The sequence below is a fragment of the Aythya fuligula genome, chromosome 5 (genome assembly GCF_009819795.1).
Source record: "Aythya fuligula isolate bAytFul2 chromosome 5, bAytFul2.pri, whole genome shotgun sequence".
Taxonomy (NCBI): Eukaryota; Metazoa; Chordata; class Aves; order Anseriformes; family Anatidae; genus Aythya; species Aythya fuligula.
Genome location: NC_045563.1, coordinates 28469844 through 28497597, shown reverse-complemented (window position 1 = coordinate 28497597; position 27754 = coordinate 28469844). Strand labels below are relative to the sequence as shown.

The window sequence follows — 27754 nt, the reverse complement described above, 5'->3', positions numbered from 1 at the left end:
TAGTCAAGTCTTTTGAAATCTTACTGAATAATGTAATATCAAACATTCATAATCATTCAGTAGAAAGTGTGTTTGAAAAGATAGTTAAAGGGGAAAAAAAACACAAAATCATTCCTTTGGAAGCAGTTAACGATAATATCAGGCTATTTCAACTGATAAAATTATTTTATAGATTTTCCTATCAACAAGAAATAAATATCTCTATAGCCAAATAAATAGCAATTATACCAAAAAAAATAATGCATTGAAGAATCTGCAGTGGTAGCCTTTAGATCTGAATTTCCCACTGTATAAATTATTTTGAGACAAGAAAAACATGAGAATGAAGTCAGCTGCTTATGTTTCTCCTACAGGATTATATATAATAAGGCAAGTAATAATTTGAAATAAGGCTGTTTTTTATTGAATCTAGATTATTAGATTGGATTTCTGGAAAATGATCCTTCCACAGTTGCTTAAAGCTTCTGAATTCTATAATGCAGGTGCATACATGCTTCAAGACTTCTCAGAAATGATGACTAGTAACTTAAAGCTATTGTTTTTCATTTTGGTGCTTCCATCCTTAAACCCCAGTACATGCACAGAGACTCACTTCCAGTACCTTTTAAAAAGACTAAGCTTGGTGGAATGCACAAAAATTTTTGCTTCATGTAGAATGCCACAGGAGAACTAACTTAAGGAAAAGTTTCAACTGTTTCCATGTAAGAACCATGAGGTTACTGTTGATGTATAGTCTAAGACTTGTAGACCAAGAGAGATTGCCAGTGTAAATAACAAAGATAAAATGAACCAAAAAAGAAATGTTATGCAGAAAGCATTTTCATTATTTTAAAAAGTGGCAATGACATATTAAAAAGACCTTTTAAAGTAAAACTAATAATTATTTCCATGAATTTATCATGTAAGTTTCTTTAGCTGCTATAGGAAAGTCTAGAATGAATGAAAAACTTGGTGTCACCCTTTCTTTGCTTGGTTGAAATAAGCAGTGAAAGTATTCATTATAAATAAATAAAATACAATATGAATCTGGGAATATCTTGCCGTAATAGTTAACCACATTTGTATTTCTGGGTTATTGCAACTGCTGATAGGTATTCAGAACTTAAAGTCTTCTGATTTTCTCTTAAATTTCTAAAAGTGAAATTGTTTACATCATGTCCAAGGAGTGACAAAATTTGTATGTAATAATAATGGCCTTGGTACTGATTTTTTTTTTTCTGTAGTATAATTGTTGTGCTCACTTTTTCAAATACTTCTGTAGTTAGAAGTATTTACAAATGGTCCCTTTTCAAGAGTTGGTTTTCTTCTGTCTTTTGATTTTTCTCTCAGTTACTACAATCTGTAGAAGGAACAAACTTGCTTCACATACAAATATTTTTGAGATGTGACTTCTGAACTTTAGTGTTAAATATACAGTTTGGTCCCTGCATTTTTCATAATGTTTCTAGCACTGCGTGCTTCCACTGAAGAAGAGTTATGAACTGTAGGGTATATTAATAGTGCTGTAGAAATTTCACAGTTTGTGTGAGGGAATACTGCTTGTGCACTGAGGCTATAACAACTACCACTTTAGAAAAGTGCTGTACTTTTGCAGTACCCAAACCTGCAGCTTTAAAGAGATTAATTTAAATAGTTTAGCTGGGGAGGAGAGATGCTCCCTTCTGCAGTTATGACAGCTCTTGATCCATGGCAAAGTTAACCTTTTTTTTTTTTCTGATGCCTTTTGTCTCCGTTATGTTCTTTAAGTGAAATCAAGTCTAAATTAAGAATCTTTGAAAGTTCTAGGTTTACTACTGTTTTGAGAAATAATATGAAGTTTTGGTCTAAAAAAAAAAAGGATTATTTAGCCCTTCAGAAAGTTCACTAATTTCTTCACGTTTGTGAACATGAGGATGATTTTGATACGAATTTCTGGCTTTTTGAAATATATAAGTACACTGTAAAAATTACAGAAGAAAATCCCATCTTTATAATATCCCAGCATGATAATTGCAATTCATCATGGAGGAATCTCATTCTGTATATCTGCAGAGATTATACTAAGAATTTGTGGTAAAGGCTTATTCTCGACAACAGGTGTTTCAGATTCTGTACTTATTGTGACAGCAGGTATGGGAACATCAGCTATAAGATGCTCTGTTGTTTGTGGTATGTTACATTACAAAAAAAGGGGATTAGAGCTGTGAGATATTTAATGTTCTACAGTGCCTTTTTTAGAACTAATATTTGAAATCAGGTAGGTGCAACTCATTCTTTGGAAAGATTCTTCATGTATTTTAAAGACATATGAATTGGCGATGAATTTAAGATATAGTATATCAGTTCCTGGCAGGATTCCTAAGTTTCAATATGAGATTTGCAGGCAGAACAAGTGAAAAAAATGACTTTGTCTTTATGGGATACCCATACTTTCAAAATGTTTGCTGTGTTACTTTTCACCATACTACTTGTACATTTCCTCTTACTCAGGTTGGGGTTGCCTTTAGAATTTTTGCAGGTTTTGTCTTTTTCCTCATTCTTCTTAAACTGTTCCCCTGCCCTGTGCCCTCCCCCTTTTTGGTATAAAGAAAAAAGTTCTTTGTATCAAAAAGAAATTGTGTAAATATTTCACTGCTAAAATCAGGATAGAAATTAGAGATGACAGTACATTTTATTATGATTACTGTATTTTTGTATTTTCTAAAAATAATGTTTATCTAAGACAGAAGGAAGATTTCTACTGATCAACATTTCATCCAACCAATTAACAAATTTACATTGCTGAGCACTTTCAAACCTATAGGCTTTTACTGAAATAGAAAGGTCAATCAGTTTGACTTCAAATCAAACAATTGTTGTAGCTTATAACCAGCACTTATACATCAATATCAAGCTAGTCATTGCTTCTCTGTCCTCAAATTCTGAGTTTTGTTTGACTATCCCTACTGTTTTATTAAGTGGCTGAATCTGACAAAGAGCAAAACATCTTTCCAGCAGGAGTTAATATAACATGGTACATTCTGGGACTTTTGAAATATTTAGAATGTAAATACAACATGGAAATGGAGGTACCAGAGCAGAGCCAGTCATTAACTACAGGAGATGCTAACTTTTTTGAACGGATCCTGATACACCCCATCTACTCTATGTATGAGATTTGAAATTCCAATCATTACCCTTTTTTCTGTCTCGGTTAATTTGATTGATTTTTTGATGGTAACAGAAATTTAGTCAGCAAGAAAGAGAGTGAGAACACTTTGAATAAAGGTTACACAATAAGCATTCAGTTTCACAGATGAAGAAGTAAATGTTTGAGTTCTTTCAGTGGTGACTTGGTCTCTCAAGTCCTCTGATGATAAATTAGCATCTCATCCAGTTGATAGTGCTAATGATCCTGCCCATTTCCATCTTCTTTGCCTTATACCCTCTCCCTGTTCATAAAAATTGTGTAGATCTTGCAAGTCCTTTTAGGCATAACATTTTAAAGGGAAAATGTGCATCACTATTCATGATGCTGCTGACTGCCATGCTTTTCTGGAGTACATAGTCCATGTGACTGTATGCTGAATCTCCCCTACTGTCTTGTACTGTTTAGATCTGTTATATATATTTTAAAGTTGCATGAATTTGAAAACATTTAGGGGGAAAATTTGTTTCCTAGTATGGAAAGAAAGTAATGTAGGTCTGTAGTTAATAATTTGAATATAATAGAATAATAAAATATCCTGTGTTGGAAGGGACTCACAAGGATAAAGTCCAGCTCCTGGCTCCAACCAGAATCACCCAAAAATCAAACCATGTGTCTGAGAGTGTTGTCCAAACACTTCTTGAGCTCCATCAGACTTGCTGGTGTGGCCGCTTCCCTTGGAAGCCTTTTCCAGTGTCCAGCCACCCTCTCAGTGAAGAACCTTTTCCCAATATTTGGTCTGAACCTCCTTAGTTGCTGTTTCATGCCATTCCCATGGGTCCTATTTGCTGGTTGCCAGAGAGAAGAATATATCTCATTTTTTTTGTGTCTTAAGTCCTACAGGTAAAAGATAAGGATAACCTTTTATATTCTTCTGCATCCAGAGCAATATATTATTTAAGTTTGCTCTTTTCTGATCAAACAGTTGGGTCATTTATGTATCTATACATGGTCTTCTCTTCTATTGCTTTTAGATTCACTCTGACCACCCATCATCTATAGTATCTATAAGCTCTCTTTTCTTTTTCCTCTGTATGAACCTTAAATGTTGTCTTTTGCTGACTTTAAAGGATTGATGTCACTTAATTTTTAATGTGGATGGGAAAGGAGGGAGTACCTCTTTGTGTCTATATACATACCCTAATTAAATTTGAATTTCCTTACCCACACCAGCAAATTCTTGCTCCTGATTAAAAAAATAAAATCTGTGTATTTCATCTTCACATAGTTATCAGCCAAAATATATCTCTTTAGAGATTCTTGAAGGCTCAAGATATATCCTTGTAATATATCCTAATGTTCACTTTTATTATTATTATGCAGTAATGCCTATAAATAAATAAGCTGTAATTTCAAAGGTAATTTGATCAATTAACATTTATGTCCTAATATTTTTATTAGAATTCTTTTATTTTCCTAATTTTTTAATGTAGACTAAACTTCAGTGGCTGTGTGAGGAGGTGAAGGAGAGAGAAAGTAAGGAAAAAAAGCTGCGATGCTACTTATTGCAGAGCCGCGAACAGCTTAAGCACTTTACACAGATGAAGGAGTCTGAACATCAGTCTCTCTTTAAACAGATAAAAAAGCAAGAACAACTTTTGGAAGAAGTTCACAGAGAAAAGAGAGGTATGTTACTGCTTCCCTTTTGTTAATGAAAGAACAAAATTTTAAAAAATAATAGTTATAATTCCTGTGCATTCAGATGTATTTTATCAACTAACTATTACAAACTCTGATTTGGTGACTTGCTAGTGATAACCAAGATAACAATTACTTTTTGTTTGTTTTCTATTTGTTACATTTGCCTTTTATTTTTTGGTCAACTGCATTTCAACCCAGTACAGGCTGAATAACACAATGCAAAAACGAAAGAGCCCAAAGCACTTCATAGTCCTGTGCAGTTACTCTTTTTTGTCTACATCGTATGTACAAAGAATTTTTTTCTAATCCTTTCTTCTGTGTTGTCAAATGGAGTAAGACAAGCTTTGGATCTAATTAAAATGAATGATGTAGTCGTCATAATTTCCATATTGAAGTAGATTCTTTGGTTCCACCTCTTTCATACGAATTTTTGATAGAGGATCTAACTAAGCCTGACAAATAAAGCACTACATGGTGAGAAGACTGTATTTTGACATCTATAAATGGCTGGAGCTAACCTGACCTGTTCAGGAGAATAAAGTACTTCTACTGAAAGTTATCATGTAGATAAACCTTGAGAACTATTAACATGCCTTATGAGTTGCTATAGTCTATAAATAGGACTGACTTATCTGTTTTGCGTCTTTGTGCAATATTTTAGACTAGTATTTGAATACCTCAAGATTTATACCTATTCTATACCTGAATAAATTTTTCATTCGATTCTATTCCCTCAGTTTTAGCAGAAAACATTAGCTATAAGGTGTTCTTTTCATATGTTTTCTTTAAAAACTTTGTTCTGGCTTTCATTCAAGACTCAGTACTGATAATTATGGGCCAATTATTGTCAGACATAATAAGTACTATATTTTAATTGTTTGGTTAGTCATTTTGTATTTAGATTTGATGTAGACTCCGATTAGATGAGAGAAAGCTTTTAAGTTTAGTTATAGCTTCTGGTAGCTGACTTTATTATTAAAAATGTTTTGTGAAATTTCAACAAAAGTAAAACAGTAACAAAACAACATTAGCAATAACAAATAAAAGCAAAGTGTTATCATAAATATTTCGTAGAACAATACAGATTATTTGTTTTACAAGAACAGCAAGATCCTGTCAGGATTTTCTACCTCCACTTATAAAGAACATTGAAAGAGAACATACTTTGATCTTTCAGGCTTGAACATTTCTATTATTATCCTTCATTTTATTAAAATGATAGCACCAAGACCCTGATATATGAATAGTGAGTAATTATCTGCTAAGATGATCTCCCTGAGGCCTTATTCGCCATTTTTAAGTCCATAGAAAAATAAAGCAAAACTTACTTAGTTTTTAATTCAATTGTATCTGATCTGGTTCAGGCTTTCTCAAAAATTCTCAGCCTGCATTTTAATTTCAAGCTATAGGCAAAATTATGGCTAAATATTATATGGAGAAGAGTGGTGAAAATTAATCTATTCAATGAGCACCAAAGATAGTATATAATCTTATGCCTTCTATTTATAAAGAGCATTCATTTGTTCCCTACAAATATGCACAAGTACACGCACATTTGCACATTACTTGATGTGACAATTTTTGTAATTCTAAGTAAAAGATAGTCTTTTCAGTTTACTTCTGTAGGCAGATGCTGGTTATAAGTATCTAAGAAAAAGGAAGTAATGCTTTTTAAAATGTGGTTACATAGTCATTAGTTTCCTATGTAACACAAAACAGTAAATATGCTTTAAAATTCCAACAAATACAGTATAAGAAATAGGAGTCTTCTGAAAGGTTACAGGATGCAGACCCTGCAGCCCAGTATTAGCTTTACAGCCAATATGAGGTTAGCAACCAAAGATAAAAGTGTTGGAAACCAGGAATACCAGCTGATATACTTGGAGCAACAATCAAAGGCTTTAGTTTTAAGTAGCCGCATATGTTGCTATAGTTAACTTTTACTCTTACAAAGCATTACCAATATTGTGGTCCAGCTGAAAGGGTGTGATGACCCAGAAACTGCTAATCAAGTCTGAATTGAGGAGAGATCAGATGAACTAACTAGCTATGACTACTATTGATAGATTTTCCCAAAACATACCCCTTGCATTGTTCACTTAAAAGTATTCCTAAATGATTTTTAAAAAATTTCTTACTTTTTGCCTTGTAGTAATGAATTTATTTAGCTTTAGATGCTGTGGTGTCACAAACCTTCCAGTTGTGGGTCCTCCACTCTTCATAGTATTCAAGGCTTTAGAACAAACTTTTATAGAATGAATAATTAGAAACATGGAAATAAAATAACAGAGATTTACTACAGGTAATCAAAGCCCAGCATCCTGGTATTTCTTTCATTTGATAAGACAGCTGGTAGTTACCCACTAGTTGACAATTGTAGCGGAAGACATAGCATGTCATAGTACATAGCCTGTATAGCCTTCCCTTGTTACGTGGGACTGTGTAGGAAATAATTAAATATAAGAACTATAAATTAAATTAATGAATGTACACCTCTGAGAGTCAGATGGGTAGTTAGTGAATGGGTTATTTAGTACTGTTTTACAGATCTCTGTGTACTCACTTTTCTTCATCAGTTAGCTTAGTATAGAGAGTAAGGAATATAATAATAAAACTTGGAGCCTTAGAAGATTTGTTGGCTTTGTTGATACACAGAGAAAGTGTATCCTGGGATTGTTTAATTGCTTTTACCTGGTGCCAAAGAAGGAACTTAAATTTATAATTTCTTTGTACTGTTATTTATACCAACTTTTAATTTATTCATAAAGTGATGCATTTAAATGTTTATAATTTTCTTTCCCTTTATATAATGTTCCAAGACAAATTATGGCTATTTAAATGGCAAATACTCTTACATAAAAGCCCAGGTTTTAACTGTAATGCAACAAATAAACTGTAAACTTGTTGATAGTAAAATGTATAAGTGGCTTGGAAAAGAAAATTGGAAAAGCTATTTTTCCCAAAGGAAAAGGACAACACGACTAATAGCATAGGAAAGATGTTAAGCTGAAAGGAGAAAACAATGCAACAGTGATAGAGGATCCAAATGAAGGAGACAGGATGTTGTTCGACTTTTTTTACTTAATTTACTTAATTTACTATTATTATAAAATAATGGATGAAATCATTCTTACAGAACAAAGACAATCAGTGGTAATATTATGGGTAAATCCCAGATGCAGGAATAAAGCAAATGAAGGCAGAATGGATTTTCTCTAATTGTTAAGAAGGCACCCCACTCTTTTCATTTTGAATACCAAAGTATAGTTGACAGTACATCTTAATAAAATGGATTTTCAGTCATATTTTGTGCAAATGGGTAAAACTATTCTCTTCTGCATTTGGAATGATTTCAATTTTAGATGAAAAGTTTATAAGACCAACTCTGTGAATATTCGTGGATGTGGTTGAATGCCTCTACTAACAGCGTAACACAAAACACTTGTCTGAGTACTTCGTGTAGTCTAAAAATACTTAATGAATTTAAATCAAAAATTATAAAAACAAGACAAATTGTGTACTTGAAAAAATAATTTGTTGATTTGTCATTCTATGGATCTTGTATTACAGCTTGTTTGTGTTTGATTTCATGGGAAATAAAAAGAGATTTATTGTGGACATACAGTAGGTAGGATGATTATTTAAACTGCTTTATTGACAAACATGTTTCAGGAAGTTTTACAAATAATAAGTCTGTTAAAACTATTTTAAATACATAGTCTTTTGCCTTTTCCTTTCTTCACCGAAACATATGTAAATACCTAGGAGCTTTCTTGATTTTAGGCTTTTGGTGGCCCCCTTTAGGTACTGGAAGGCTGCAATGAAGTCTGCCTGGAGCTTTCTCTTCTCCAAGCTGAACCACCAACTCCCTCAGCCTGTCCTCATAGGATAGGTGCACTGGCCCTTTGATCGTTCTCTTGGCCCTCCTCCGGACTAATTCTAATACTTCTATGTCCTTGTTATGCTGGGGACCCCAGAGCTGAACACAGTATTCTAGGTGGGGTTTCACAAGAGAAGGGGAGAATCCCTCCCTTGGCATGCTGGCCATACTTCTTTTGATGCAGCCCACGGTATGGTTGGCTTTCTGGGCTGCAAGTGCACATTGCTGGGTCATGGTGAGCAACCTGGTCTAGTGGAAGGTACTCCTGCCCATGGCAGGGGGGATTGGAACTTGATGATCTTTAAGGTCCCTTCCAATCCAAACCATTCAATGATTCTGTATAGAAGCGCTATTATTTAAACTGACTGTCTAAATATTATAATCCTGACAAATAAAATCAAGATTCCTGAAAAGGAAAATAATAAATGAAGGAAAATACAATAATGTAGTATAGAAACTCAAGAGTGTTTGCTGGGTACCATAAGTTCCATAGCTCTGTGATGACGTATTGAGATTGGCTTTGGTTGTCCTCCTGTCTTGATGATCATACCGTCTTGGAGAGCTGAGAAATTCAGAGGACCAGCAATATTTCTGAATACCTAAGAACTGAAGGTGATGTGGTACTGTTTTCAAGTTAGTGGGTTTGCCCTTGGAATACAGTTCACTAAAGTTATTTATCGAGCATTCCACCTAACATGATTTCAATGACTAAATGAGTAATTGGATAAAAATTAAATTCTCTTAGTTTACTCTTCTTGATTAGGAGTTCAAACTCACTTCAAATTCATTTTTAAGAGCATTGCACTAGGTATTAGGTATTTTAACAAAGTTGACAATGTCTGAGGAAAGACAATATATAAATTCTGTTTTCCTATCTAACTTTCATTTGACTTGTGGGATGAGTGAGTATGGGGAGGTGTTCTTACAACTGTTTCAAAATTAGTTCAAACTACAAGGGCCTTATTGTTATCACAGAGAAATGTTTGTAGGTAGGAAAAATGCTGTCTTCATGAATCACACCCAAAACCTGACCCAAATTTATTTTATTTACCCAAATTTATGTGACCTAACTAGCTTAGGTAGTGTGAAAGGCTTAACATACCAAACTGGTTAGAGCTGATATTTGAACCTTGAAGCATCCATTGGCTTTACAGACTTAGATCTGCTTCAGTTACTGGTTGGTGTTACTGGTTGGTTTAGTCAAAAGAATGTATTCGTTCTGTGTGTTCATCAAGAGCAGAACATCAGCATTCTTGGAAAACATACCCAAACCCCTTAAGTCTTTCACCATGTTCATTCATTCCTTCTCAACTGTTATTTCTGTATACACAATTGTAATTTATTCTCATTTTGTTTGTCTGAAATTCTTAATTTCTGATTATGAATGTTTTTAGCAATGTATTTTGCTAGCCTTAGCTCAGATGAATAGCTTTCTCTATGTTCTTTTGTGATCTTGCTATCTTTGCTTTGTGAGATTTCACTAACTTTATCCATATTTGTCAGTGTGCTGGAGTATTTATATATAATCTCAAATTTAATCTGATAACAGCTAATCCTGTATGCATAGTGTTTAAATTGCCGATTAAAAGAAAAAGCAACGCTAAGCTGCAGCGATCCTTTTCTGTTATTGCCTAATTCCCTTTAAAATGTTATGGGTAACGTAATGTTGGCATAACTGTTTATTTAAAGGTGTTAAGAGTATGTGATTTTAGGCAACAGGTATAACACACTTAAATATATAACTTCTTCCATACAGCAGTACTATTTTCGTGTTACATTAGGGCTCATGTATACTATGGGAATGAGTACAGAGAGGAAAGATATAAATAGGTATAAATGATATAAAGAAATTGTGGAACACAATCCTTCCAAGAAAATCTATCTTGGAATGTATTGAAATATATAGAATTTAGGTATAGCATAGGAAAAAGAAAATTGTTATTCTGTTTGCATAATTCTTTTGTTTCAGGATAATACGCTGTTACTCAATAAAGACATGTATGGTCAACAAAGAGACATTGTTTGGCAAAATGAGGCCTGATGTGGTTGGCAAGGCTCTGTCTATTTTTTTATAAAGTTAGTGAAGCAACAGTGATGTAAGTAGAGCTGGTGAATTGCTCTAATGCGCAGACTTTATACTGATGCAATTTATCACAAAGATGTAGTATAAATATTCTGCAAACACTCTTCTATGTAATGTCCCAGGTGATGTCAGGCGTATTCTGTATGACTTTTTAGCATGTACAATCTATATTCACATCCAAATTACTGAATTTTTAGAATTGCTCTGATCCAAATTATGCTTATTAAGTTAGGCCTTAGAAGTATAATGATTATAGTCCTGAATTTGGATAGATTTATGTTGCATGGTTTTGTCACATGCATAAAACTATACCAGGCAATTCAGGTGTTATGCTTTATGCATTATGTTTATCATTCATTCTGTTTTCATTCTAATTACATTCACTATACTCCAGAATCAGAATTATTATTTTTTTCTATGCATTGTCTTAAATTGGAGCATAGAAAATAGAATTTCAGAAGAGACTCTTACATTTTTGGCTGCTTGTAAGTGGCACTGTCACCTGTGTTAATCATACAGTTACCCTATAGTTTCATCAACTGTGAAGATCAGGTATATTTACAGAGACTTTGAATAATTTAAATGGTCTTTGAAGCAAAGCATCCATTTTAATGTTTTGGGATTGCATTTATTTATTTATTTATTTATGTCCAGTCAGGATGATTTCTGATTTAACCGCTGTGGAAGATGGAGATTCATAGATGCTGTTATCTTAAAGCAGATTCCAAATTTAGATAAAACTTTGCTCGGATGAAATTTTGTCCTACAAATTATTATTATTGCCTTTTAGAAGCCAGTAAGTCCAATTTTTGTTTAAACCAGGAACACTAAAGCAGAAAGTATAAGCAGTTCAAAATAGAGACCGTATGCATGCAGTCAGTTCAGTGCAAATACATTGACAATGAGCAATCTCTGTTGCTTCAGATGAGAAAAATAAAAGTAGAAAATAGTAGAGTATCAGTGAAAATAGAAATACTGCAAAATACTTCTTATGAACTATTATTTTTTAATAGTGAAGTGCATATACTGTTTATTTACCTTTTTAACCTTGTTTTCAATCTTGTTTCTTTCCCATTTGTTTTATTTTTTTCCTTGTTATCTCATATTGTCCTTGTATGACTACACATTTTTTTCTGTGGCAACAAGAAACATCACAGTGTTTTAATGTCATTCCTTATTGACTAGTGAATGGTACCATCAAGTAAAGAAAAGTCTTTTTAAGCATTCATAAAGGAAAGAATCAGAAGGATTCCAGAGAAACTCTCCATATTTTTTATGGTGAGCTTGAAAATGCATTAACTTGAAATATAATTGCTATTCAAATAATTAATTTTTTCTTAATAGTGTTCTTGCCCTTTAAATAATGTTTGGTTTTTTTAATGTGATGGGGGAAGGAGGAGGGAGGACTTCTAAGTTATTTTAAACTTTGCCAAAATGAACCTGCATTCAGAGTCTTAGAGGAATAGAAGTAAACCTAAATCATTTGGAAATCTTATTCTGTGTTTCTTTATATTGAAAATCTGCAAATAACTGTCTGGATATCCACTGCTGTAACAATTTAATATTTTATGCAACTGTTTTTATTTGCCATTATGTTTTTATGCAATCATAAAAATATGGCTGCCATTGTGAAAAAGTGAAGGTAAGACATGGGATCAAACTGTAACTGAGATGTTTTAAGACTTCTTTTGATTTTTTTATTTCTCAATCACATACTTTAAATGCTTGTTTGAAACTCATGTACAGATTTATAGTTTAAGAAGCATGATGTGTCCTTTAAATATTAAATTGCTGAGTTTGTAATGGACATAAAGATGCTAAAATCATTAGTTTTACCTCTTAATTTTACTTATACATATTGGAACCTAAATCAAAATTAACAAAAGTAACCTGGAATGTGGATTTAATGCATATTAAATAGGTAGAATATATTATTTAATCTTCTCTTTTTCCTGTTGTGAATTATTCTTTCTTTAAGCTAGGCTAAAGAGTTGGTGTTCTAAGAACTACTATATTGTTTTTTATATTGTTTTTTACCCCTCCAGCTGTTGAATTGATGGCATAAGAGTGTGTATCATCACAGGGATACAGTAATGCTGCTTTAACATTACATGAAAAAGAGAATCTTGTAAGCAGCTGTACAGCTTGATTCGAAATTGTGTTATTCTGGAAGGCTTTATCAGGTTTTCAGGTCATACTTTTCAGTACTGAAGAAATAATATAACAAGTATCACTGATTTACAAGTAACTATTGAAAAAGAAATACAGGTGCTTTCAAACTTGCTTGAATAATTTCCTGAAAGTTACATAATTGAAATATGCTATATGTCACTCAGTCTTCATTAGGTAGAAATAACATTCCCAGAAAACTGATATATGATAAGATGCTTGTTTTAATTAAATAATACACTGTATTACAGGAAATGAATCTGAACCAAGGGTTCTGTGGTCCTCCCACCTATTGCCATAGTCATGTCATTTTCATCTAAAAGACAGGTGAATCATGTTGCAGATTTGAGCAGAAATGAAAAGAAACTTGCTGAGCATCTAAGATTTTTAATGTAAGAAAACTCCTGTAGTTCAGTGTAGTTCATTGATATGTTCAACAGCTTTTGTTTTCAGATGACATGCTATTTAAAACTCTTTAGGAAATAAAGTTAGTATTAATGACATTGTGTTCAGAGAACTGAAGTTTCAGTTCTATTTCAGTATTAAGAAATTTCTTTGAGAAGAGCTTTAGTCACCAGTAAAGCCTTCTCTTAATGTTGACTGTAAACAACAAAATAGTTTTGATTACAGAATAGACATTAAAAGTGAATCCTTGTAAAAGGGAAAACAAGCTGCTGTGTTTTTTTCTTTTTAATATAATACAACTAAGTGTTTAATTAAGTGGTTTGCACTGTTTTCCATCTAATGGTTTAAATATGATAAAGTGCTGTATTCTAATCAATTTAATGAACTCTGATTAGTAACTTCAAGGTAACAGTGAGCTGTATCTGAAATTCAGCTTTTTTTCCTTTACTGTTTTGACTAAGTCTCCTTGGTTTTAGTTTTTACAAAGTGGGAACTGTACTTTACAAAATCTGTAAAGCATTTACAACTTGAATTAAAAGCAATTTTAAGGATTTTGGTTTTTGAGCCAAGTAAGGGAACCAAATGAACTGTATAGTTCATATACTATCAATGATTTGAACAAAAATCTATAAAGTGTTTATTTTGAAATAGTGTGTCTCAATTATTCATTTAAACTCCACTTGTAGTAATGGGCACTTATATTTAAACTGTTTTTCACTGGGGGACAAAGAGTCACAGTATTTTTCTTGTCTGTGTGTGTTATCAGCATTAATATTAGGTGATAACCTAGTCTTGTACATGGTTTGCATACTTTTGCCTATATTATAACAGAGTCTGTTTACTGATTTAGCTTAATGATATGGTTTAGATAATTGATATGGTTTAGTGGAGGACTTGTGGGTCAGAGGTTGGACTCGATGATCTTGAAGTCTCTTCCAACTTAGAAATTCTGTGATTCTGTGATTCTGATTATTAAACGCTGTTATTTAACACATTGTTGCTGTAAGATACTGTTTTCTTGCTGGATTGGCACAACATCTCAGTCATAAAGATAATGTGCTTGCTCCTGGTTATATAAGAAAAGGAAAGGAGAACTGAGGATAAAGCTGTGTATCCTATTTCTCAGTCTAATTTCTTAATTCTAGACCATCTTTCTACTTAAGAGAATTTTATTTAAATAAAAATTTTTATATTACAGTCCTCATTTTCCAATATTTCACCAGCAGCTTTGGGCAATGTTATATACTACCAGTATCTTAATCTCCGTTCAACAGAAAACATTTAAAATGAAAAATTATGTTAATCATTATTTCAAAATTATTGATTGTGTTGTTTGTTTTAAGTATGGCTAGTAAATTCAGATACAGAAAGATAAATGAAGTATAAACCCAAGAAAATGCACTCTTTGAAAGATGTATGCACTTCATTCATACATACATACTTCATCAACATATGTTGCACATAATTCAGCAGCCTAAATATAATGCTTCTCTGATGTTAATCAAACTTTTTGTCCATAAAATGCTACTTTGCTGATTGTTCTGAAGCTCTAAGAATAGCATTTTCTGAAAAGAATGGTTAAATGGTGTACATTAGGAGAAATGCCTGCATTTACAAAGTAAAATGACCAGAGAGTATGCCATCTTGCAAGAATCTATATCAAACAAAAGACCCTAATGAAAGCCTTTTATTTTACTGTAATGCAATTAGAATTCGTGGAGCATATTTTTAATTAGAGAAGAGCTAAAAGGAAAATTAACACAATCTTGTGTAGAATGCAAAGATTATAAAATGACCATTAAAAAAAATAATAATTTCAGAATCAGAAACTGAAGATGTAACTGTTTTAAAATGTGTAATAGAAACTTTATCTTCTTCACAACCTTTTGTCCCTCAGTAGTAATGTATGCTATCAAGAGCAGTAGCACTTGCTGTTCAGTTATTATTATTATGCCCTTCAAACACTTTCTTCGTCGTATTTTGGCTCCCATTTGGCTTTCTGGTTAAAAAATGCTGTGACTTTCAAGGAAGTTGAGTTCAGAATGTTTCTTTTATCTCCATTTTGACATAGGACAATGTCAAGGAGGCAGTATCATGCACAATCGACTGTCTAGTTTGAAAAAACAAACAAACAAAAAAACCAGCTGAATTGTGGTTCACTTCTTAAGAAGGCACTATGGTGGCTTTTGGCTCAAGCAGCAGTGTTTTCCAGAGGCCTTGAGTGGAAGCACTCTCCCTCAAAATACTGCACTCTAAAGATGCTGTCAATAAAAGTATGCTTTACAGTTTTTAACAAAGGCCTAGTGGTGAGATCAGGGAATTGTAGAATGGCTTGGGTGACATTAAAGAACACTTAGTTCCAATTCCTCTGCCATGGAGATTATACACCTCTCCAATAAACTTCCACTAGACCAGGTTGCTCAAAGCCCCATCAAAACTGTCCTTGAACACATCCAGGAATGGGGCATCCACAACTTCTCTGGGAAACCTGTTCCAGGAAGAATTTCTTCCTAGTATCTAATCTAAACTCTTTTAGTTTAGAACTGTTAACCCTTGTCCTGTCACTACACTCCTTGATAGCTGGAGCTCCCTGAAACTGTCTTTCCCCAGCTTTCCTGTAGGCCCCATTAGGTATTGGAAAGCTACTATAAGGTAACTCAAACTCTCTTAGCCTCTCTTCAAAGGAGAGGTGCTCCAGCCCTTGGATCATCTTCATGGCCCTCCTATGGACTTGCTCCGACAGGTACACGTCCTTTTTATGTTGGATGTCTGAAGTAGTATCAAATAAAGGTGAAAACCTAAGATCCAAAGATCATGCTGCTTATTTTGAATAAAATTCAATTGAAAAGTATAGTTTTAAATAAATATATCATACGTAATACATTTATATATTTCTTTCATGTCTGTCTTGTTTTCTTAGATTGACTTTCCTTATCTTTTGAAGCATTCATAAGGATTTAATTCATGCTGAAAAGTGACATCAGTTTAATTAGTTTTCTTGTGTCTGGATTTTTGCCCCCTTTAGAATCTCATTCCTTATAAATTTCTTCTGTTCTGAGATTGTTTAGAATTGAAAATAGTCTGAAAGACTAATTCCAAGGTTCAAAGAATTTTGAAGGAAAAATTCTAACTGTACTTTTTTTTTTTTTTGCTTTTAAAGCAATAAAGTAAATTTAATGCTTAGTTTACATGAGAAAAAATAAAGTAGGTAATTTATTTCAGAAAAAGTGTACTCCATTACTGAATTGCTGTATCAGTCTGATTCTGTCAGTCAACACAAGCATTTAATTGCATGAAGAACTGTGAAACTGAGTAGCTTCATGTAGGTCTGTCTTTCAATGTTTCCTTGAACACATCTAAGGATACATTAGCAAATGCATATCTAGGAGAAATGTAGTGGGATTAGCAATTCCAGCTGTCAGAGGGTAGTCTTTGACCAAAGTCTTATTGTCTTTCCAGTCATTTAATTCTTGTCCAAATCAGGCTAAGGAAGGAAGTGGGTTCTGTCGTGATCTTAGATGTTTGGTGATCCATGGTTTCCCTACTCAGTTCTAAAGGAATATTACTAATTGCTACTTTTACAAGGAGCCTGTTTAAATTGACAAAGGACTTAGATTCTTTAGATTGTGAACTTATTTTTCTTCTGTCAAGGCATGAGATGTGAGATGGAACTTGGAGGAAGTTTGCATTGCATAGCTTCACATCGTCTTTGTTTTGGACAAAGAAGGGACTTCCTTTTCCAAGGCTGTTGAGCTGATGCGTTTCAAGAACACTAAAGAGATTATGCTGGGTTATGTTTTATTATTAAAGCAGATTCTTAAGTAGGAGTGGAATATAAATATTCTGTGTGTTTCTCTACTTAAAAGGTGGAGATACTGTATTTTTCAATTCTTCATTGTTGCACAATGAGATTTATGCACACAGAACTGGTTTAATGAGGTACTGTGGATGTTGTATGTATTACAGTGAAATGTGCTGCTAGAAAATAAACAACAGCATAGAATTAAGATCTGACCTTTAAGCTTGGACTATTTCTAACTTTCAAATTTGAAATAGTTTTGTAGATACCAAATTTTGCTATCCTTCTAGAAATTCCAAATTTTTCTATCCTTTCTATCCTCTAGTGTGTGTATAGCATAACATCTTCAGACTGACTTCTGACATAATAGATGTTTTCATTGTGAGAAGAATGACCATGTTTTTTAATTTAGTATGTTTACAGTGCAACATGAATGCTTATTCTGATGCGATCTTAAAACATTTTGGATTCTACTTTCTAAAATATCTTGATTAAATAAAAATAATTCATATGTAGTCTTGCTGTAATCAACATATTATGCTTGTTGTATGGAAGGAAATTATGATTTCTATAGAATCATTTACAATAAAACCACTATTATTATTGTATAATGATGAAAGTTTTTCATCCTCACTGTGTTTGAGAATCATTAGCATGTCTGTACAGGTCATTCAGTAATATGCTTATGAATTTTTCGTATGCTGACCTGACATATTTTTTTACTTCACAAATTTACTTCACAAATATTTTTACTTCACAAATTTGTAGCTTCATATTTCTTCAAAATGTACTCTGTGGAAGTAAGGTATAATTTGATGCACATTTTATTTTCTGCTACTTGTCTAGTTTTTGAAACTTACTCCTTTTGGTTTCTTTTTATTGATTAATTTATGAATCAAATAGTGCACTTTGATTTGCTGGCTTCTATTAATGTAATTTACATGAGTTGTACCATTATGGTACTGGACAGATCCAGGAACCACTCTTGTTGCACCTGGGTTTAGAAGAAAGGCCACCAATTATAGTCAGTTTACAGACACTGTTACTAGCTGTAACTGGGGCACATTTACTGAGCTGCATAAGAAATGTGTGGTCATCAAAAGTTGTGTAGCTTCTTACTTCATCTGAATCACTGATATGACAATGTGCAATTCTAAGTCGCTGAGTCGGGACAAAGCTGTATCAGGTTTTTCATACATTAAACTTGGTTGCATATGTTCTGTACTCTTGTGATGTACTGCGTGTGTGGATGGGCTTCAAGTTGCATATCTCACATTATTCTTTCTCATGAGCCTTGCTCTTGATCTGAGGCCTGTAAAAGAAAATGTTTGTTTTCTTCAGTTAAGTAAATGGCTTTAAAATCATCTTTGCACTTTCTCAGCATAGCAAAGAAGACCTGACAGAAGCTGATTTTGTTCCAGAAAAAGTTCTGATGCCGTTGTCCTTCAGCCTAAGTTTGCTAAAATACATGTAAAGGCAGCTATAAGACAGACATTAATAAAAAACAGTCATTATTCAGTGGGAAAAAATCTCAGTAATTGATAAAGTTAGTTCTTTGGAAGAAATGAGGAGAAATGAACTTTGAGGGTCAAATGTGTTTAGGAGAAGCCCAGTTATGTGCTGCACTGTGAAATTATGCTGTGAGTAAAGGATAGGGCTGGAAAAGAGGCTGTCAGAAAACTTCATATAGTCAGATAAATATAGCATGATTAAATTTCAAGATTATTTTGAAACTAAACGTTGTCTATGATGATTTGTATCTTATTTTCATTGTTTGTTGTGTCATACAGAAAAAAATAACTGTTTCTTATGTTGCATGAAAGAGATTTTGAAATAAGTATGCTGGCAGCAAAAATGTAATGTCACATCAACATGAAATTATGCTAGGAATCCACAGAAAAGGATACAGTCTCTTGGGTAAGAGGCACAATACAGTTTTTGAAAAGCAAAGCCAACTTTGTTTTGTTTGTTTTCTTGTTTTCTGAAAAAGTTTAGAACCATATTTTTTCTCAAGTTTCATAACTCATAGAAGTTTGAATTACAAGTCTGAAATAAACTCCCTGGTAGAGCTGTTCTGGGAAGAGAATGTTGATCTGCAGTTGGATCACACAGCTATTGACTGCAATGTGCTCTCCCTTTTAAATGAGGATGTCAAAATTACAGATACCCTTTGGGCAGCTATTAGCAGAATTCTATATGGTGTTCAATACCCACAGCAATGTGATTTTTAAATGCTCTTTTTTTGAGAGCTGGATCATTTCTTAATGCATTACTAAAGACTTCACAAATAAATACAAAAGGTATTGGAGACAAGTAAATATTTCTGTAAAAGCTATGGACGTATAACAGCTTACTGAACTGTCATTAGCTTTGCCCTTTATATGCATGCTTCTTACCCTGTGTGTTCGGATCCTTTTGATTTGGAGTTAGCTAATCTGTTCTAGCTAATGAAAATTTTACTAGTTTTCTGAAAAGTGTACACTAATGAAGTGACCTTCATTGCTCACTTTATAAACTACCCAGTAAAACTTTGATATTCACTCAAGTTCTGGTAGTAAGCATATCATTTTAACTTATGTATATTGTCGAGTTGTTGAAATAATAGAATTACAGTGTAAAACATTATTGTAAACCTTTACTTTTAGGTTCAGGATCTTTAATGTTTTGTTACTGTATTTTATCTTATACAACATAAAAAACATGAGGAAAGACAAATTTAGCAGTTTATTAAGATTGCTAAGGGGTATGAAAATAGTATGACTTTTCAATACTGAGTACACATTTTCAGAGACTACCTTCCTATAGATGGTTCTCAGTTGGCAAGAGCAGGTAAATGCATATTTTAATGTATGTGTAGTAAGTTTCACACTTTAAGGAGATACCCAGTGGAGAACACTTGATATTTGCTTGGTGTCTCTCTCTGTTTCCCTCCTTTCCTGATACTGTTGAGAATTCATTCCTAATCTAGGGGATGATGCCCCTGCTATTAAAGTCACTTTCTAGGTTTATGTTTGTCAATATACTTTATGAAGTGTGTTTTAAGAGGCCTTTGTCATAAATGAATATCAAACGTTTTATCAGCTTTGCAAAATTTAGTTAATTCCAGCATTTTGGTGGGATTTAACAGACATAATGTAACTATGTTGTAAATAGGTACAGGAATTAGGTGTGTGGGTTATACAGTGCGTTCTCCCATTTATATTGGCTTTTTTTTTTTTTTTTTTGTGGGATTGCGATGAACTGTTTACCACTTCTTTGCTAAATGTTAATTGAATATCTGTCTACCTGTAGAAATTATGCAGTGGTGGGAGAATGGGATAAACAATTACAGTTTCTTTCTCTAAAGCACAAGTTGACAGATAGTTGACATAACTGCTTGTTGTATTAACTGTGGTTGCTAATAGCTATCTAATTAGTAGGAACTAATGTGAATTTTTGGAAGTTGTCTGTATTGTGATGAGAGACAGTGGCCTCTGTGTGCATATGTTTGTTTGAAGTGTTTTCTTAGAAGATCTTTGGGTCTTAGTGATGCATAGGGCAACCAGGTAGAATTAAAAGCTTTCTTTTAGTATTTATCAAGGACTGAATCCCACAAAGCTGTTTTTGCATGCTTTACTTTTGACTATTTATTAACATGCCCAAGCAGCTGAAAGATACTTTTTTTTTCCTGAGACAGGTAGGGAAACAAAGTTAAGACTAGCACCTTTCAGCCTCCTATCTTTCCTGCTGTTCTTTGCTGAAAATGTTGCAGGGCTTGTTTTGCTCTGATCTTGAAATGGACTACTTAAAAATACACTTCTAAGCTCCAAACAATTGTTCAGCTCAGGTAACAAATGTCCTTTGCTAGAAAAGCTTTCCATGTTGCAGCTGATAGCCTTCCTCAGTTTTCCCAGTTACTACAGTTTGAATGAGTTGTACAAGCTGCTTCAGAAAATTTGTTATCCTTAATCTTTGGCTTGTCCTTAGTTGTTAGGTCCAAGATCAGTTCTCTGTACTTTTGGGTATTAAGATACACAGCTGTCTTTCAGATGTAGCCAAAAGGAAATTTGCTGATATGCATAAATATGTTTGGGATAATAAACATGAGAAAAAGAAAAACATAGGATATTAAGTCAGAGATCTCTGTCAAGAAAGTGGCATTCAATTTCCTGTTTTGTCATTTATATATGCCATACCATAATTTTTATGTAGCTGCTATGCCCATAAACATATCAACATAATTTTCTAAAACAAGAAATGACAAATTATCTTTTCACACTTGCACTTGGTGAATGAAAACAAATTAAGTTTCAATTTCTTTCTCTGCACTTCTGGGAGGTTTTGTTCATCAGCAGAAAGGAAATGTTTCTCCATTTACGAGAGAATTGTAAAAATTCAATTCTATATTGTATGCAATAACAAAACAGGATGTTCATCTATATTTTCTGTTTAAAATATCAACTGTTCTGGAGACCTGAATTTGAGAACATTTGTTATTGTATTTTGTTTTATGTAATGATTCCCCTCCCCCGCCCCCCAGTATATTCAATGTTTTCTAATCAAAAGTGGGGGATGGGAAGGGAGTGGGGGGAATAGGGAAGCCCTTGATCAGTTAGCCTGGATAGCTCTGCACTGTATCCAGAAGTTTGATTACAGCTCACATACTCAAATCCAAAATAATGATGAGTTAGAATCATAGAATGGTTTGGCTTGGAAGGGACCTTAAAGGTTGTGTAGTTCTAATGTAGTTCTAACCCCACTGCCATGGGCAGAGATACCCTCCACTAGATCAGGAGTTAGTGGGTCAGACTATAGTTTCACATTTAGCTGAGTTATTTAATTTCTTATTGCAGACAAAAGGCTAAATTCTTGCTTCCTTATCACTCCCATTGGTGGTATTTACTCCTTCCTTTTTTTTTTTTTTTTTTTTTTTTTTTTTTTTGTCTTCTCATCATTGGACCCCTCTGTAACCATTTTTTTTCCTTATCCTTAACCACGTAGGGCTATTTGTGTTTTTTGCCATTACAGACTATTCCCATTGTAATAAACTCAGTTGTCCCTGTTGAAGGTTCAGTGACCATTAGAGCCAGGACAAAGCAAGCCAGAGCAGTACATGTGCAGAAGCAGGGAGCAAGAAGACCTCCATACCTGCATACATGCAAATGCAGTGTATGATGTGACCTGACCACATCTTCTGGAACTGGTGCATTAAGTATCAGCACGTCAGCTGGGATTTCACTAGCTTCTGTTCTAAATGGTAGAATCAAGTCAAGTCATCAATGAAACACTGGCATTGAGGCTTTAGAAGCACTGATAATATTCACAAAATAAAATTCACAAAATAATGGCAGTAATTCAGCAAGGAAGTGGTATCTGCATCTACTTAAAATTGAATTACTCACAAATCAACAAGAGTATGCAGTATGGAAAGGCTGACATATGTTTATTTACATCCCTTGCACTGGAACCGTCTGTGGTATATGGAAGATCATATTTACCCCAGGACAGATGATAGAATTGTATACAACTTTTGATAAAATCTGTTTTAAAGTGAGCATCTATACCTGCTCAAGAAGAAGCTTGAAATCATTTTGGTTGATGCTGTTCAAGATACCAAAATGAAATATAAAGATAGGGAGTTTTCTTGAAGTTCTGGTGGTTATCTTGACTGATCTTTTTCATTTCATCGTTTAGTGGAAATTCTACTTCTCACATACTGTCAGATTCTGTAAAGCTGTAGAGGAAAAAACAGCTATTTATTAGCCTTTTGTAGAGTTGATAATATCAGTATGGTCTCTAACAACTATTTACTAACTTGATTTACAGCATCTTCACCTAACCTTCACAATCTTCTGGTAGATGGTTGCAAAAAGTAAATGAAGCAGATTTTTCCCCACTTTGACATTTTCAAGGTGACTTATGTTGTCTTTAAGTTTCTCGAATGTCAAAATAAGTCTAAATTCAGTTGACTTCAATGACCTTCTTTGTCTCCCTCAATTATCTTTCTTTTTAGTGTTCTTAATCTTGCTTTTTCTTCATGAGAAGATCTGCATAGTTTTAAGTGAAAAGGAACTTCTGTGACTGTGATCAATACATGTCACCCTAAGGATAATAAAAGGAAGAGTTGTAGTCTCTACTTTTATATTTTGATGTTTTTCAGTAGATAGTGAGAAGAAAAGCATTGCAGCTTATTCCAAATCATGTTTCTTTTCAAATGTATGTATGTATGTGTGTTAATGTGTGTTCTCTTATGGATTATGTATCTTTGACAATAAGCAAGATGAAGTACCACCTGTATTCCCTGGTACTGAAATTTAAATAGTATGTTAATTACTGCAGTTAATGGTGCTAAGAATTTTGTTTCCCATGAAGAAAGTTCATCTTACACTTAAAACAAACAAACAAACCTGCCTTTTTACTTGTGAGTAAAAAACATAGTCCAGAATTTTACCATAATGTTTCAGATTTGGATTTTTTGTTGATAAAAAGTGTTGAAGTGAGGTTACAGGACAATGCTCTAAGGTAATGCTCACATTAGAGAAGGGCACAAGCACTAGCAGTATTGATTTTCCCTGCTATGTTCAATTCTACCACCTTGAGTGTGTTAAATGGAAAATAACGTGACACTGACACTGTAGATTTCTGATTACTTTATTCACTGGCATCCTTATTAGGTTACTACAACAATTGTTGATGGATCTAAATTTGGATCTAAATTTGTACAAGCCATGAAGAATGTCCCGTGATGGGAGTAGTTCACAATTATTACTGCATGTTTTATATGTTTTATATCATTGATTTGAAGATAGGTTCAACCAATGATTGTATGACTTGTGTTTTAATCTTCAGTAACCTGTTTACTGCAGATTTATGGATGTATTTTTCATAAGTAGATTTTAATTTGTAATTGGGAAACGACATCCTGGAACTCTAAACTGTTCTCAAAACAGCCAACCAAGATACTAGTTAAACAGCTTTGATACAAAGTTAATTTTGGCAACAGTGTATATTGTGTCCTCTTTTAATTATCATGGCAGAAGTGATGCATTTGTGATAAACTTTTGCTTTACTGAATCATTTTTTTTGTGTATTTCTTCAGGTTTTGTTTCATTCTGCTGTCCTTAACATCTCTAATTATTTTTTTTAGACAATTTATTTTTTCTGCTAAAAAAACATTTTATTGGGAAATATATATATATATATATATATATATATATGACTAAAATGCCGTAAGTCATTAAATAGATGTCTAAAGATAATATTAGCCCATTGTTGTTTTCTGTGTCAGTAGGCCTATGATTTTATGAAGGCTTCAGATAAGAAAAAGCTCTGGTGGTATCATTCTACAGCAGATGAAACAGGAAAGTCTGTAATGCACTCTCATGTATCTCATTATATATAGGTATTGCTGTACTAATAAATATGTTATAAAACATACACAAAACAAAAATTAAAAAGAGATGAGATAAAGTTAAAGTAAACACTTAAAATATTTTGTATTTGTCAATGGTACACCCAGCTGACGTGTGTGTACCCCACTTTGGAGACCACTGATGCATGGAGACCGCTATTATTCTAAGCTTTGATCACAGTTTCATAATGGTCTTTGAGAATAAGGCAACCTTTTTATTTTTCACTTCTGGGTTAGCCCTCTGATTTTACCACATCAGTGGAAAAATGTCAACACATTTCAAGAGTTTCTTACTAAAGCATAGTGAAGTATCTAGGAAGTGATGCTTTCTTTAAGTTTTTCTTCAGTCATTATTTAACTAAGATACTAAGGTCCCTCAGGGGCTGCTTGGAATCCTCTGCAGCTTGTCTGTTGCTACAGAAAAGTCATGCAAAATTTGCTTACCTATAGCTGTTCTTTAAGATGAACACATATACATATATATGTGTATTCCTGTTCACAATCCTTCCTCTTGCGCCTTCTGCACTAGCTCTCATTTTAGAATGAACATGGTCCAAAATAACTGCAGTCAACGTAGTTTAACATCTTCCTCAGCTGATAAGTTAGGCAATTGCTAAGACAAAATGATTGCTCTGTTATCACCTTTTACAGTGATAATGATATCTTTTGCATGGATTTCAGTGTATTGAAAATCTTACATCAGCTCTGTGAAGATAGGGAAATATTTTTCTAAGCCTCAGGGAGTGGAAAGAAAGCACAGCGCATACAATTTTCTGCATAGCAATAAGTCTCTTTTGTGGGGAATCTGAACACTAAACTTCTGTCTCAGCTTCAGATGCCTTTTTTTTCTTTTCTGTGTTATGATCATGAGTTCATGTGAACAAACACACCACTGTAGATTTAAGAACCTGTTTTCACATTTCATAGTGAAAATAATAGTGTATACCAAAAAGGTTTCACAAAACTGAATTTGTTTAAAACAACAACAAAAAAGATTGTGTAAACTAAATACCTTTCCAGATACTATGTTACTTACTAAAGACTACAGCAGCTAATATATTGCTAGAGTTTAAGAGCTTGTTGAGGCAAAGAATTCAGCAAAAACAAATCACTTTTTTAAAAATGGTACTCTTTTGAGGTTGGAGGTAAGGAAGCTATTGATTTAGATTCAGATAAACAGCTGATTTACTCTTGTTGGTGATGAGCACTGCAGTGATTGCAGTGGTAGTAACCAAATTACAATCTTTAAAGATTGTGTAAGGTGCTCAATACTAATATAAAAAATTGCTAATAAACAAGTAAGCTGTAATGAGTATTAAAAATCGTTTGAGAATTTTTAAGTTTAGCAGAGCTACAAATAAAAAACAAACAAAAAAAACCACAGTGACCATTGAGTTTGGCCATGACAAACATTAACCAACTGAATGTAATTCCAGAGGAAATAACTTGAAAATACTTTTTTGAGGTTTCTCCCTGCTTTATTTTCTTTCACGAGTTGAAAAATATTTCACTGTTTTTTGTTCATCACTTCAATGTTTTTATAAATTTTAATGCTTAAAAGAACGTGCATTAATAAAAGGGGATTAGTATAGCAAAAAATCTTTATGTTCATGAACAGCGTGCGGTTGGAAAAGTTGTTGTAAATTCATTTACAGTGTCAGGAATATATTTTAAAATTTATTATTACTTTAATATGTGCTGCAGGCATGCTAAAGTAATTTATGATCTGAAGACTGCACAGCCTGTAGTCAGGGGATACAGACAATCTAGTAAGAGTTTAAGTGATTTTCATTCAGTTTTCCTTTTAAGTTCATATTTACTTTTCTGCATATTGTGTTCTAAACCTATGCATATGGTAAGGATGAAAGTAGCAGGATAGAAATATTCAGTATTTTATGTCCAAATTATAATTTCACATTTTGAAAAATATCTTGATTGGGGTTATTATAAATGTGCTTCTATTCATAATTTATCAGTCTTTTTCTACACTAGTAAAAATTAAGAAATTAAGTTTCTAAGAAATACCTATTTCTCTAGAGCTCTTCTAAGATAAAATATATAGAAATTCTCTTAATGATTTGAATGCATGGCAAGCACAATTTCAATTAGGTGTTCAAAGCACGTCCCAATACTGTTTTTTGTCTCAGTTGTATATAATGCTTGGGTTATTTGTAGTGTCCAGCATAACTGTACAAAGGTCCAGACTCACTGAATCATCTTCTAGTATCCAGTGTTTCTGGACCTGTGTCAGGATACTGTGAAGCCATTCACCAAAACCATACCAACATAGGTACAGTGCAAAACAGCAGTTCTTCTGGTTGGGATAACCATGAGCATATGCATTGTGAAACGTTTAGCTTAAAATGATTCATTTAGAAACAGCTTAATTCATCCCCCCAAAATAGGGCCTTAACTCGTTAGTAGCATAATATATGATTCAACTTTGCTCTGCAGGCATATGCGAGATAAGTAATTTATAGCTGGGAGAAACTGGTTTGTTCAGCTGCTTGAAAATTCCCTCACACTTTATGGAAACCTGCTTGGCTGTCTTGTGTATCTACAAAAATGCTGCAGTATCTGTTCAGCGGCTTTCTGGGCAATATATCCATATGATGATTGAAGGCCATAGCATGTATATTTGAAGTCAGAATGATATGGAAGACTTGAAATAAATCTACAACAATTTTCGATCAAAGTAAATTTAAGGATAAAATCATCAGCATACAACATAAAAAAAAAACAAATTTCCAAGACTGCAAACCTGGGGAAATCAAAAATAATTTTACTAATATATAACTGAAATTCCTGACTTGTGTCTTGGAAAAGAATGGGTGTTAGCATGGTGAGATAAATATGTTGATGCTTTTCTCCAAACTGCTGTTATTCTCTGGTAATAGCCTGGATTTCTTGTTTTAACACCACATAGTAGAAGTATTGAGATTGCACTTCCTTTGAGTGCCATGGTTATGCAGCGCCTGCATAGCAGCCTTCCTCATTGACTGACCCCAATTTAAATATGCAGTTATGTTCTTTTAAATCTGCAGTTAGCTAATAATACTTAATGTTTTCTTTGAAAAATAAATAACTTGCAAATATAATCGTAGTTTCGTTACTAGGTGTAAGGTAGCTAACTACATTCTTTCCATTTTACAGGTGGAAGAACAGAAAACCAAACAAGAGTATTAGTATATTCCCAATATAATAATTCCTATTGGTATTGA

General features: G+C 33.3%; 1 protein-coding gene across 1 annotated transcript in view; it reads left to right on the top strand.

The window, feature by feature from the left end:
- CEP128 (centrosomal protein 128) overlaps nucleotides 1–27754 on the top strand; it is a 111707-nt gene that overhangs the window by 52195 nt on the left and 31758 nt on the right. The window contains exon 18 of the mRNA XM_032189461.1: nucleotides 4600–4792. Within this exon, the coding sequence (XP_032045352.1) occupies nucleotides 4600–4792 (193 nt within the window). The remainder of the gene's footprint in view (nucleotides 1–4599; nucleotides 4793–27754) is intronic.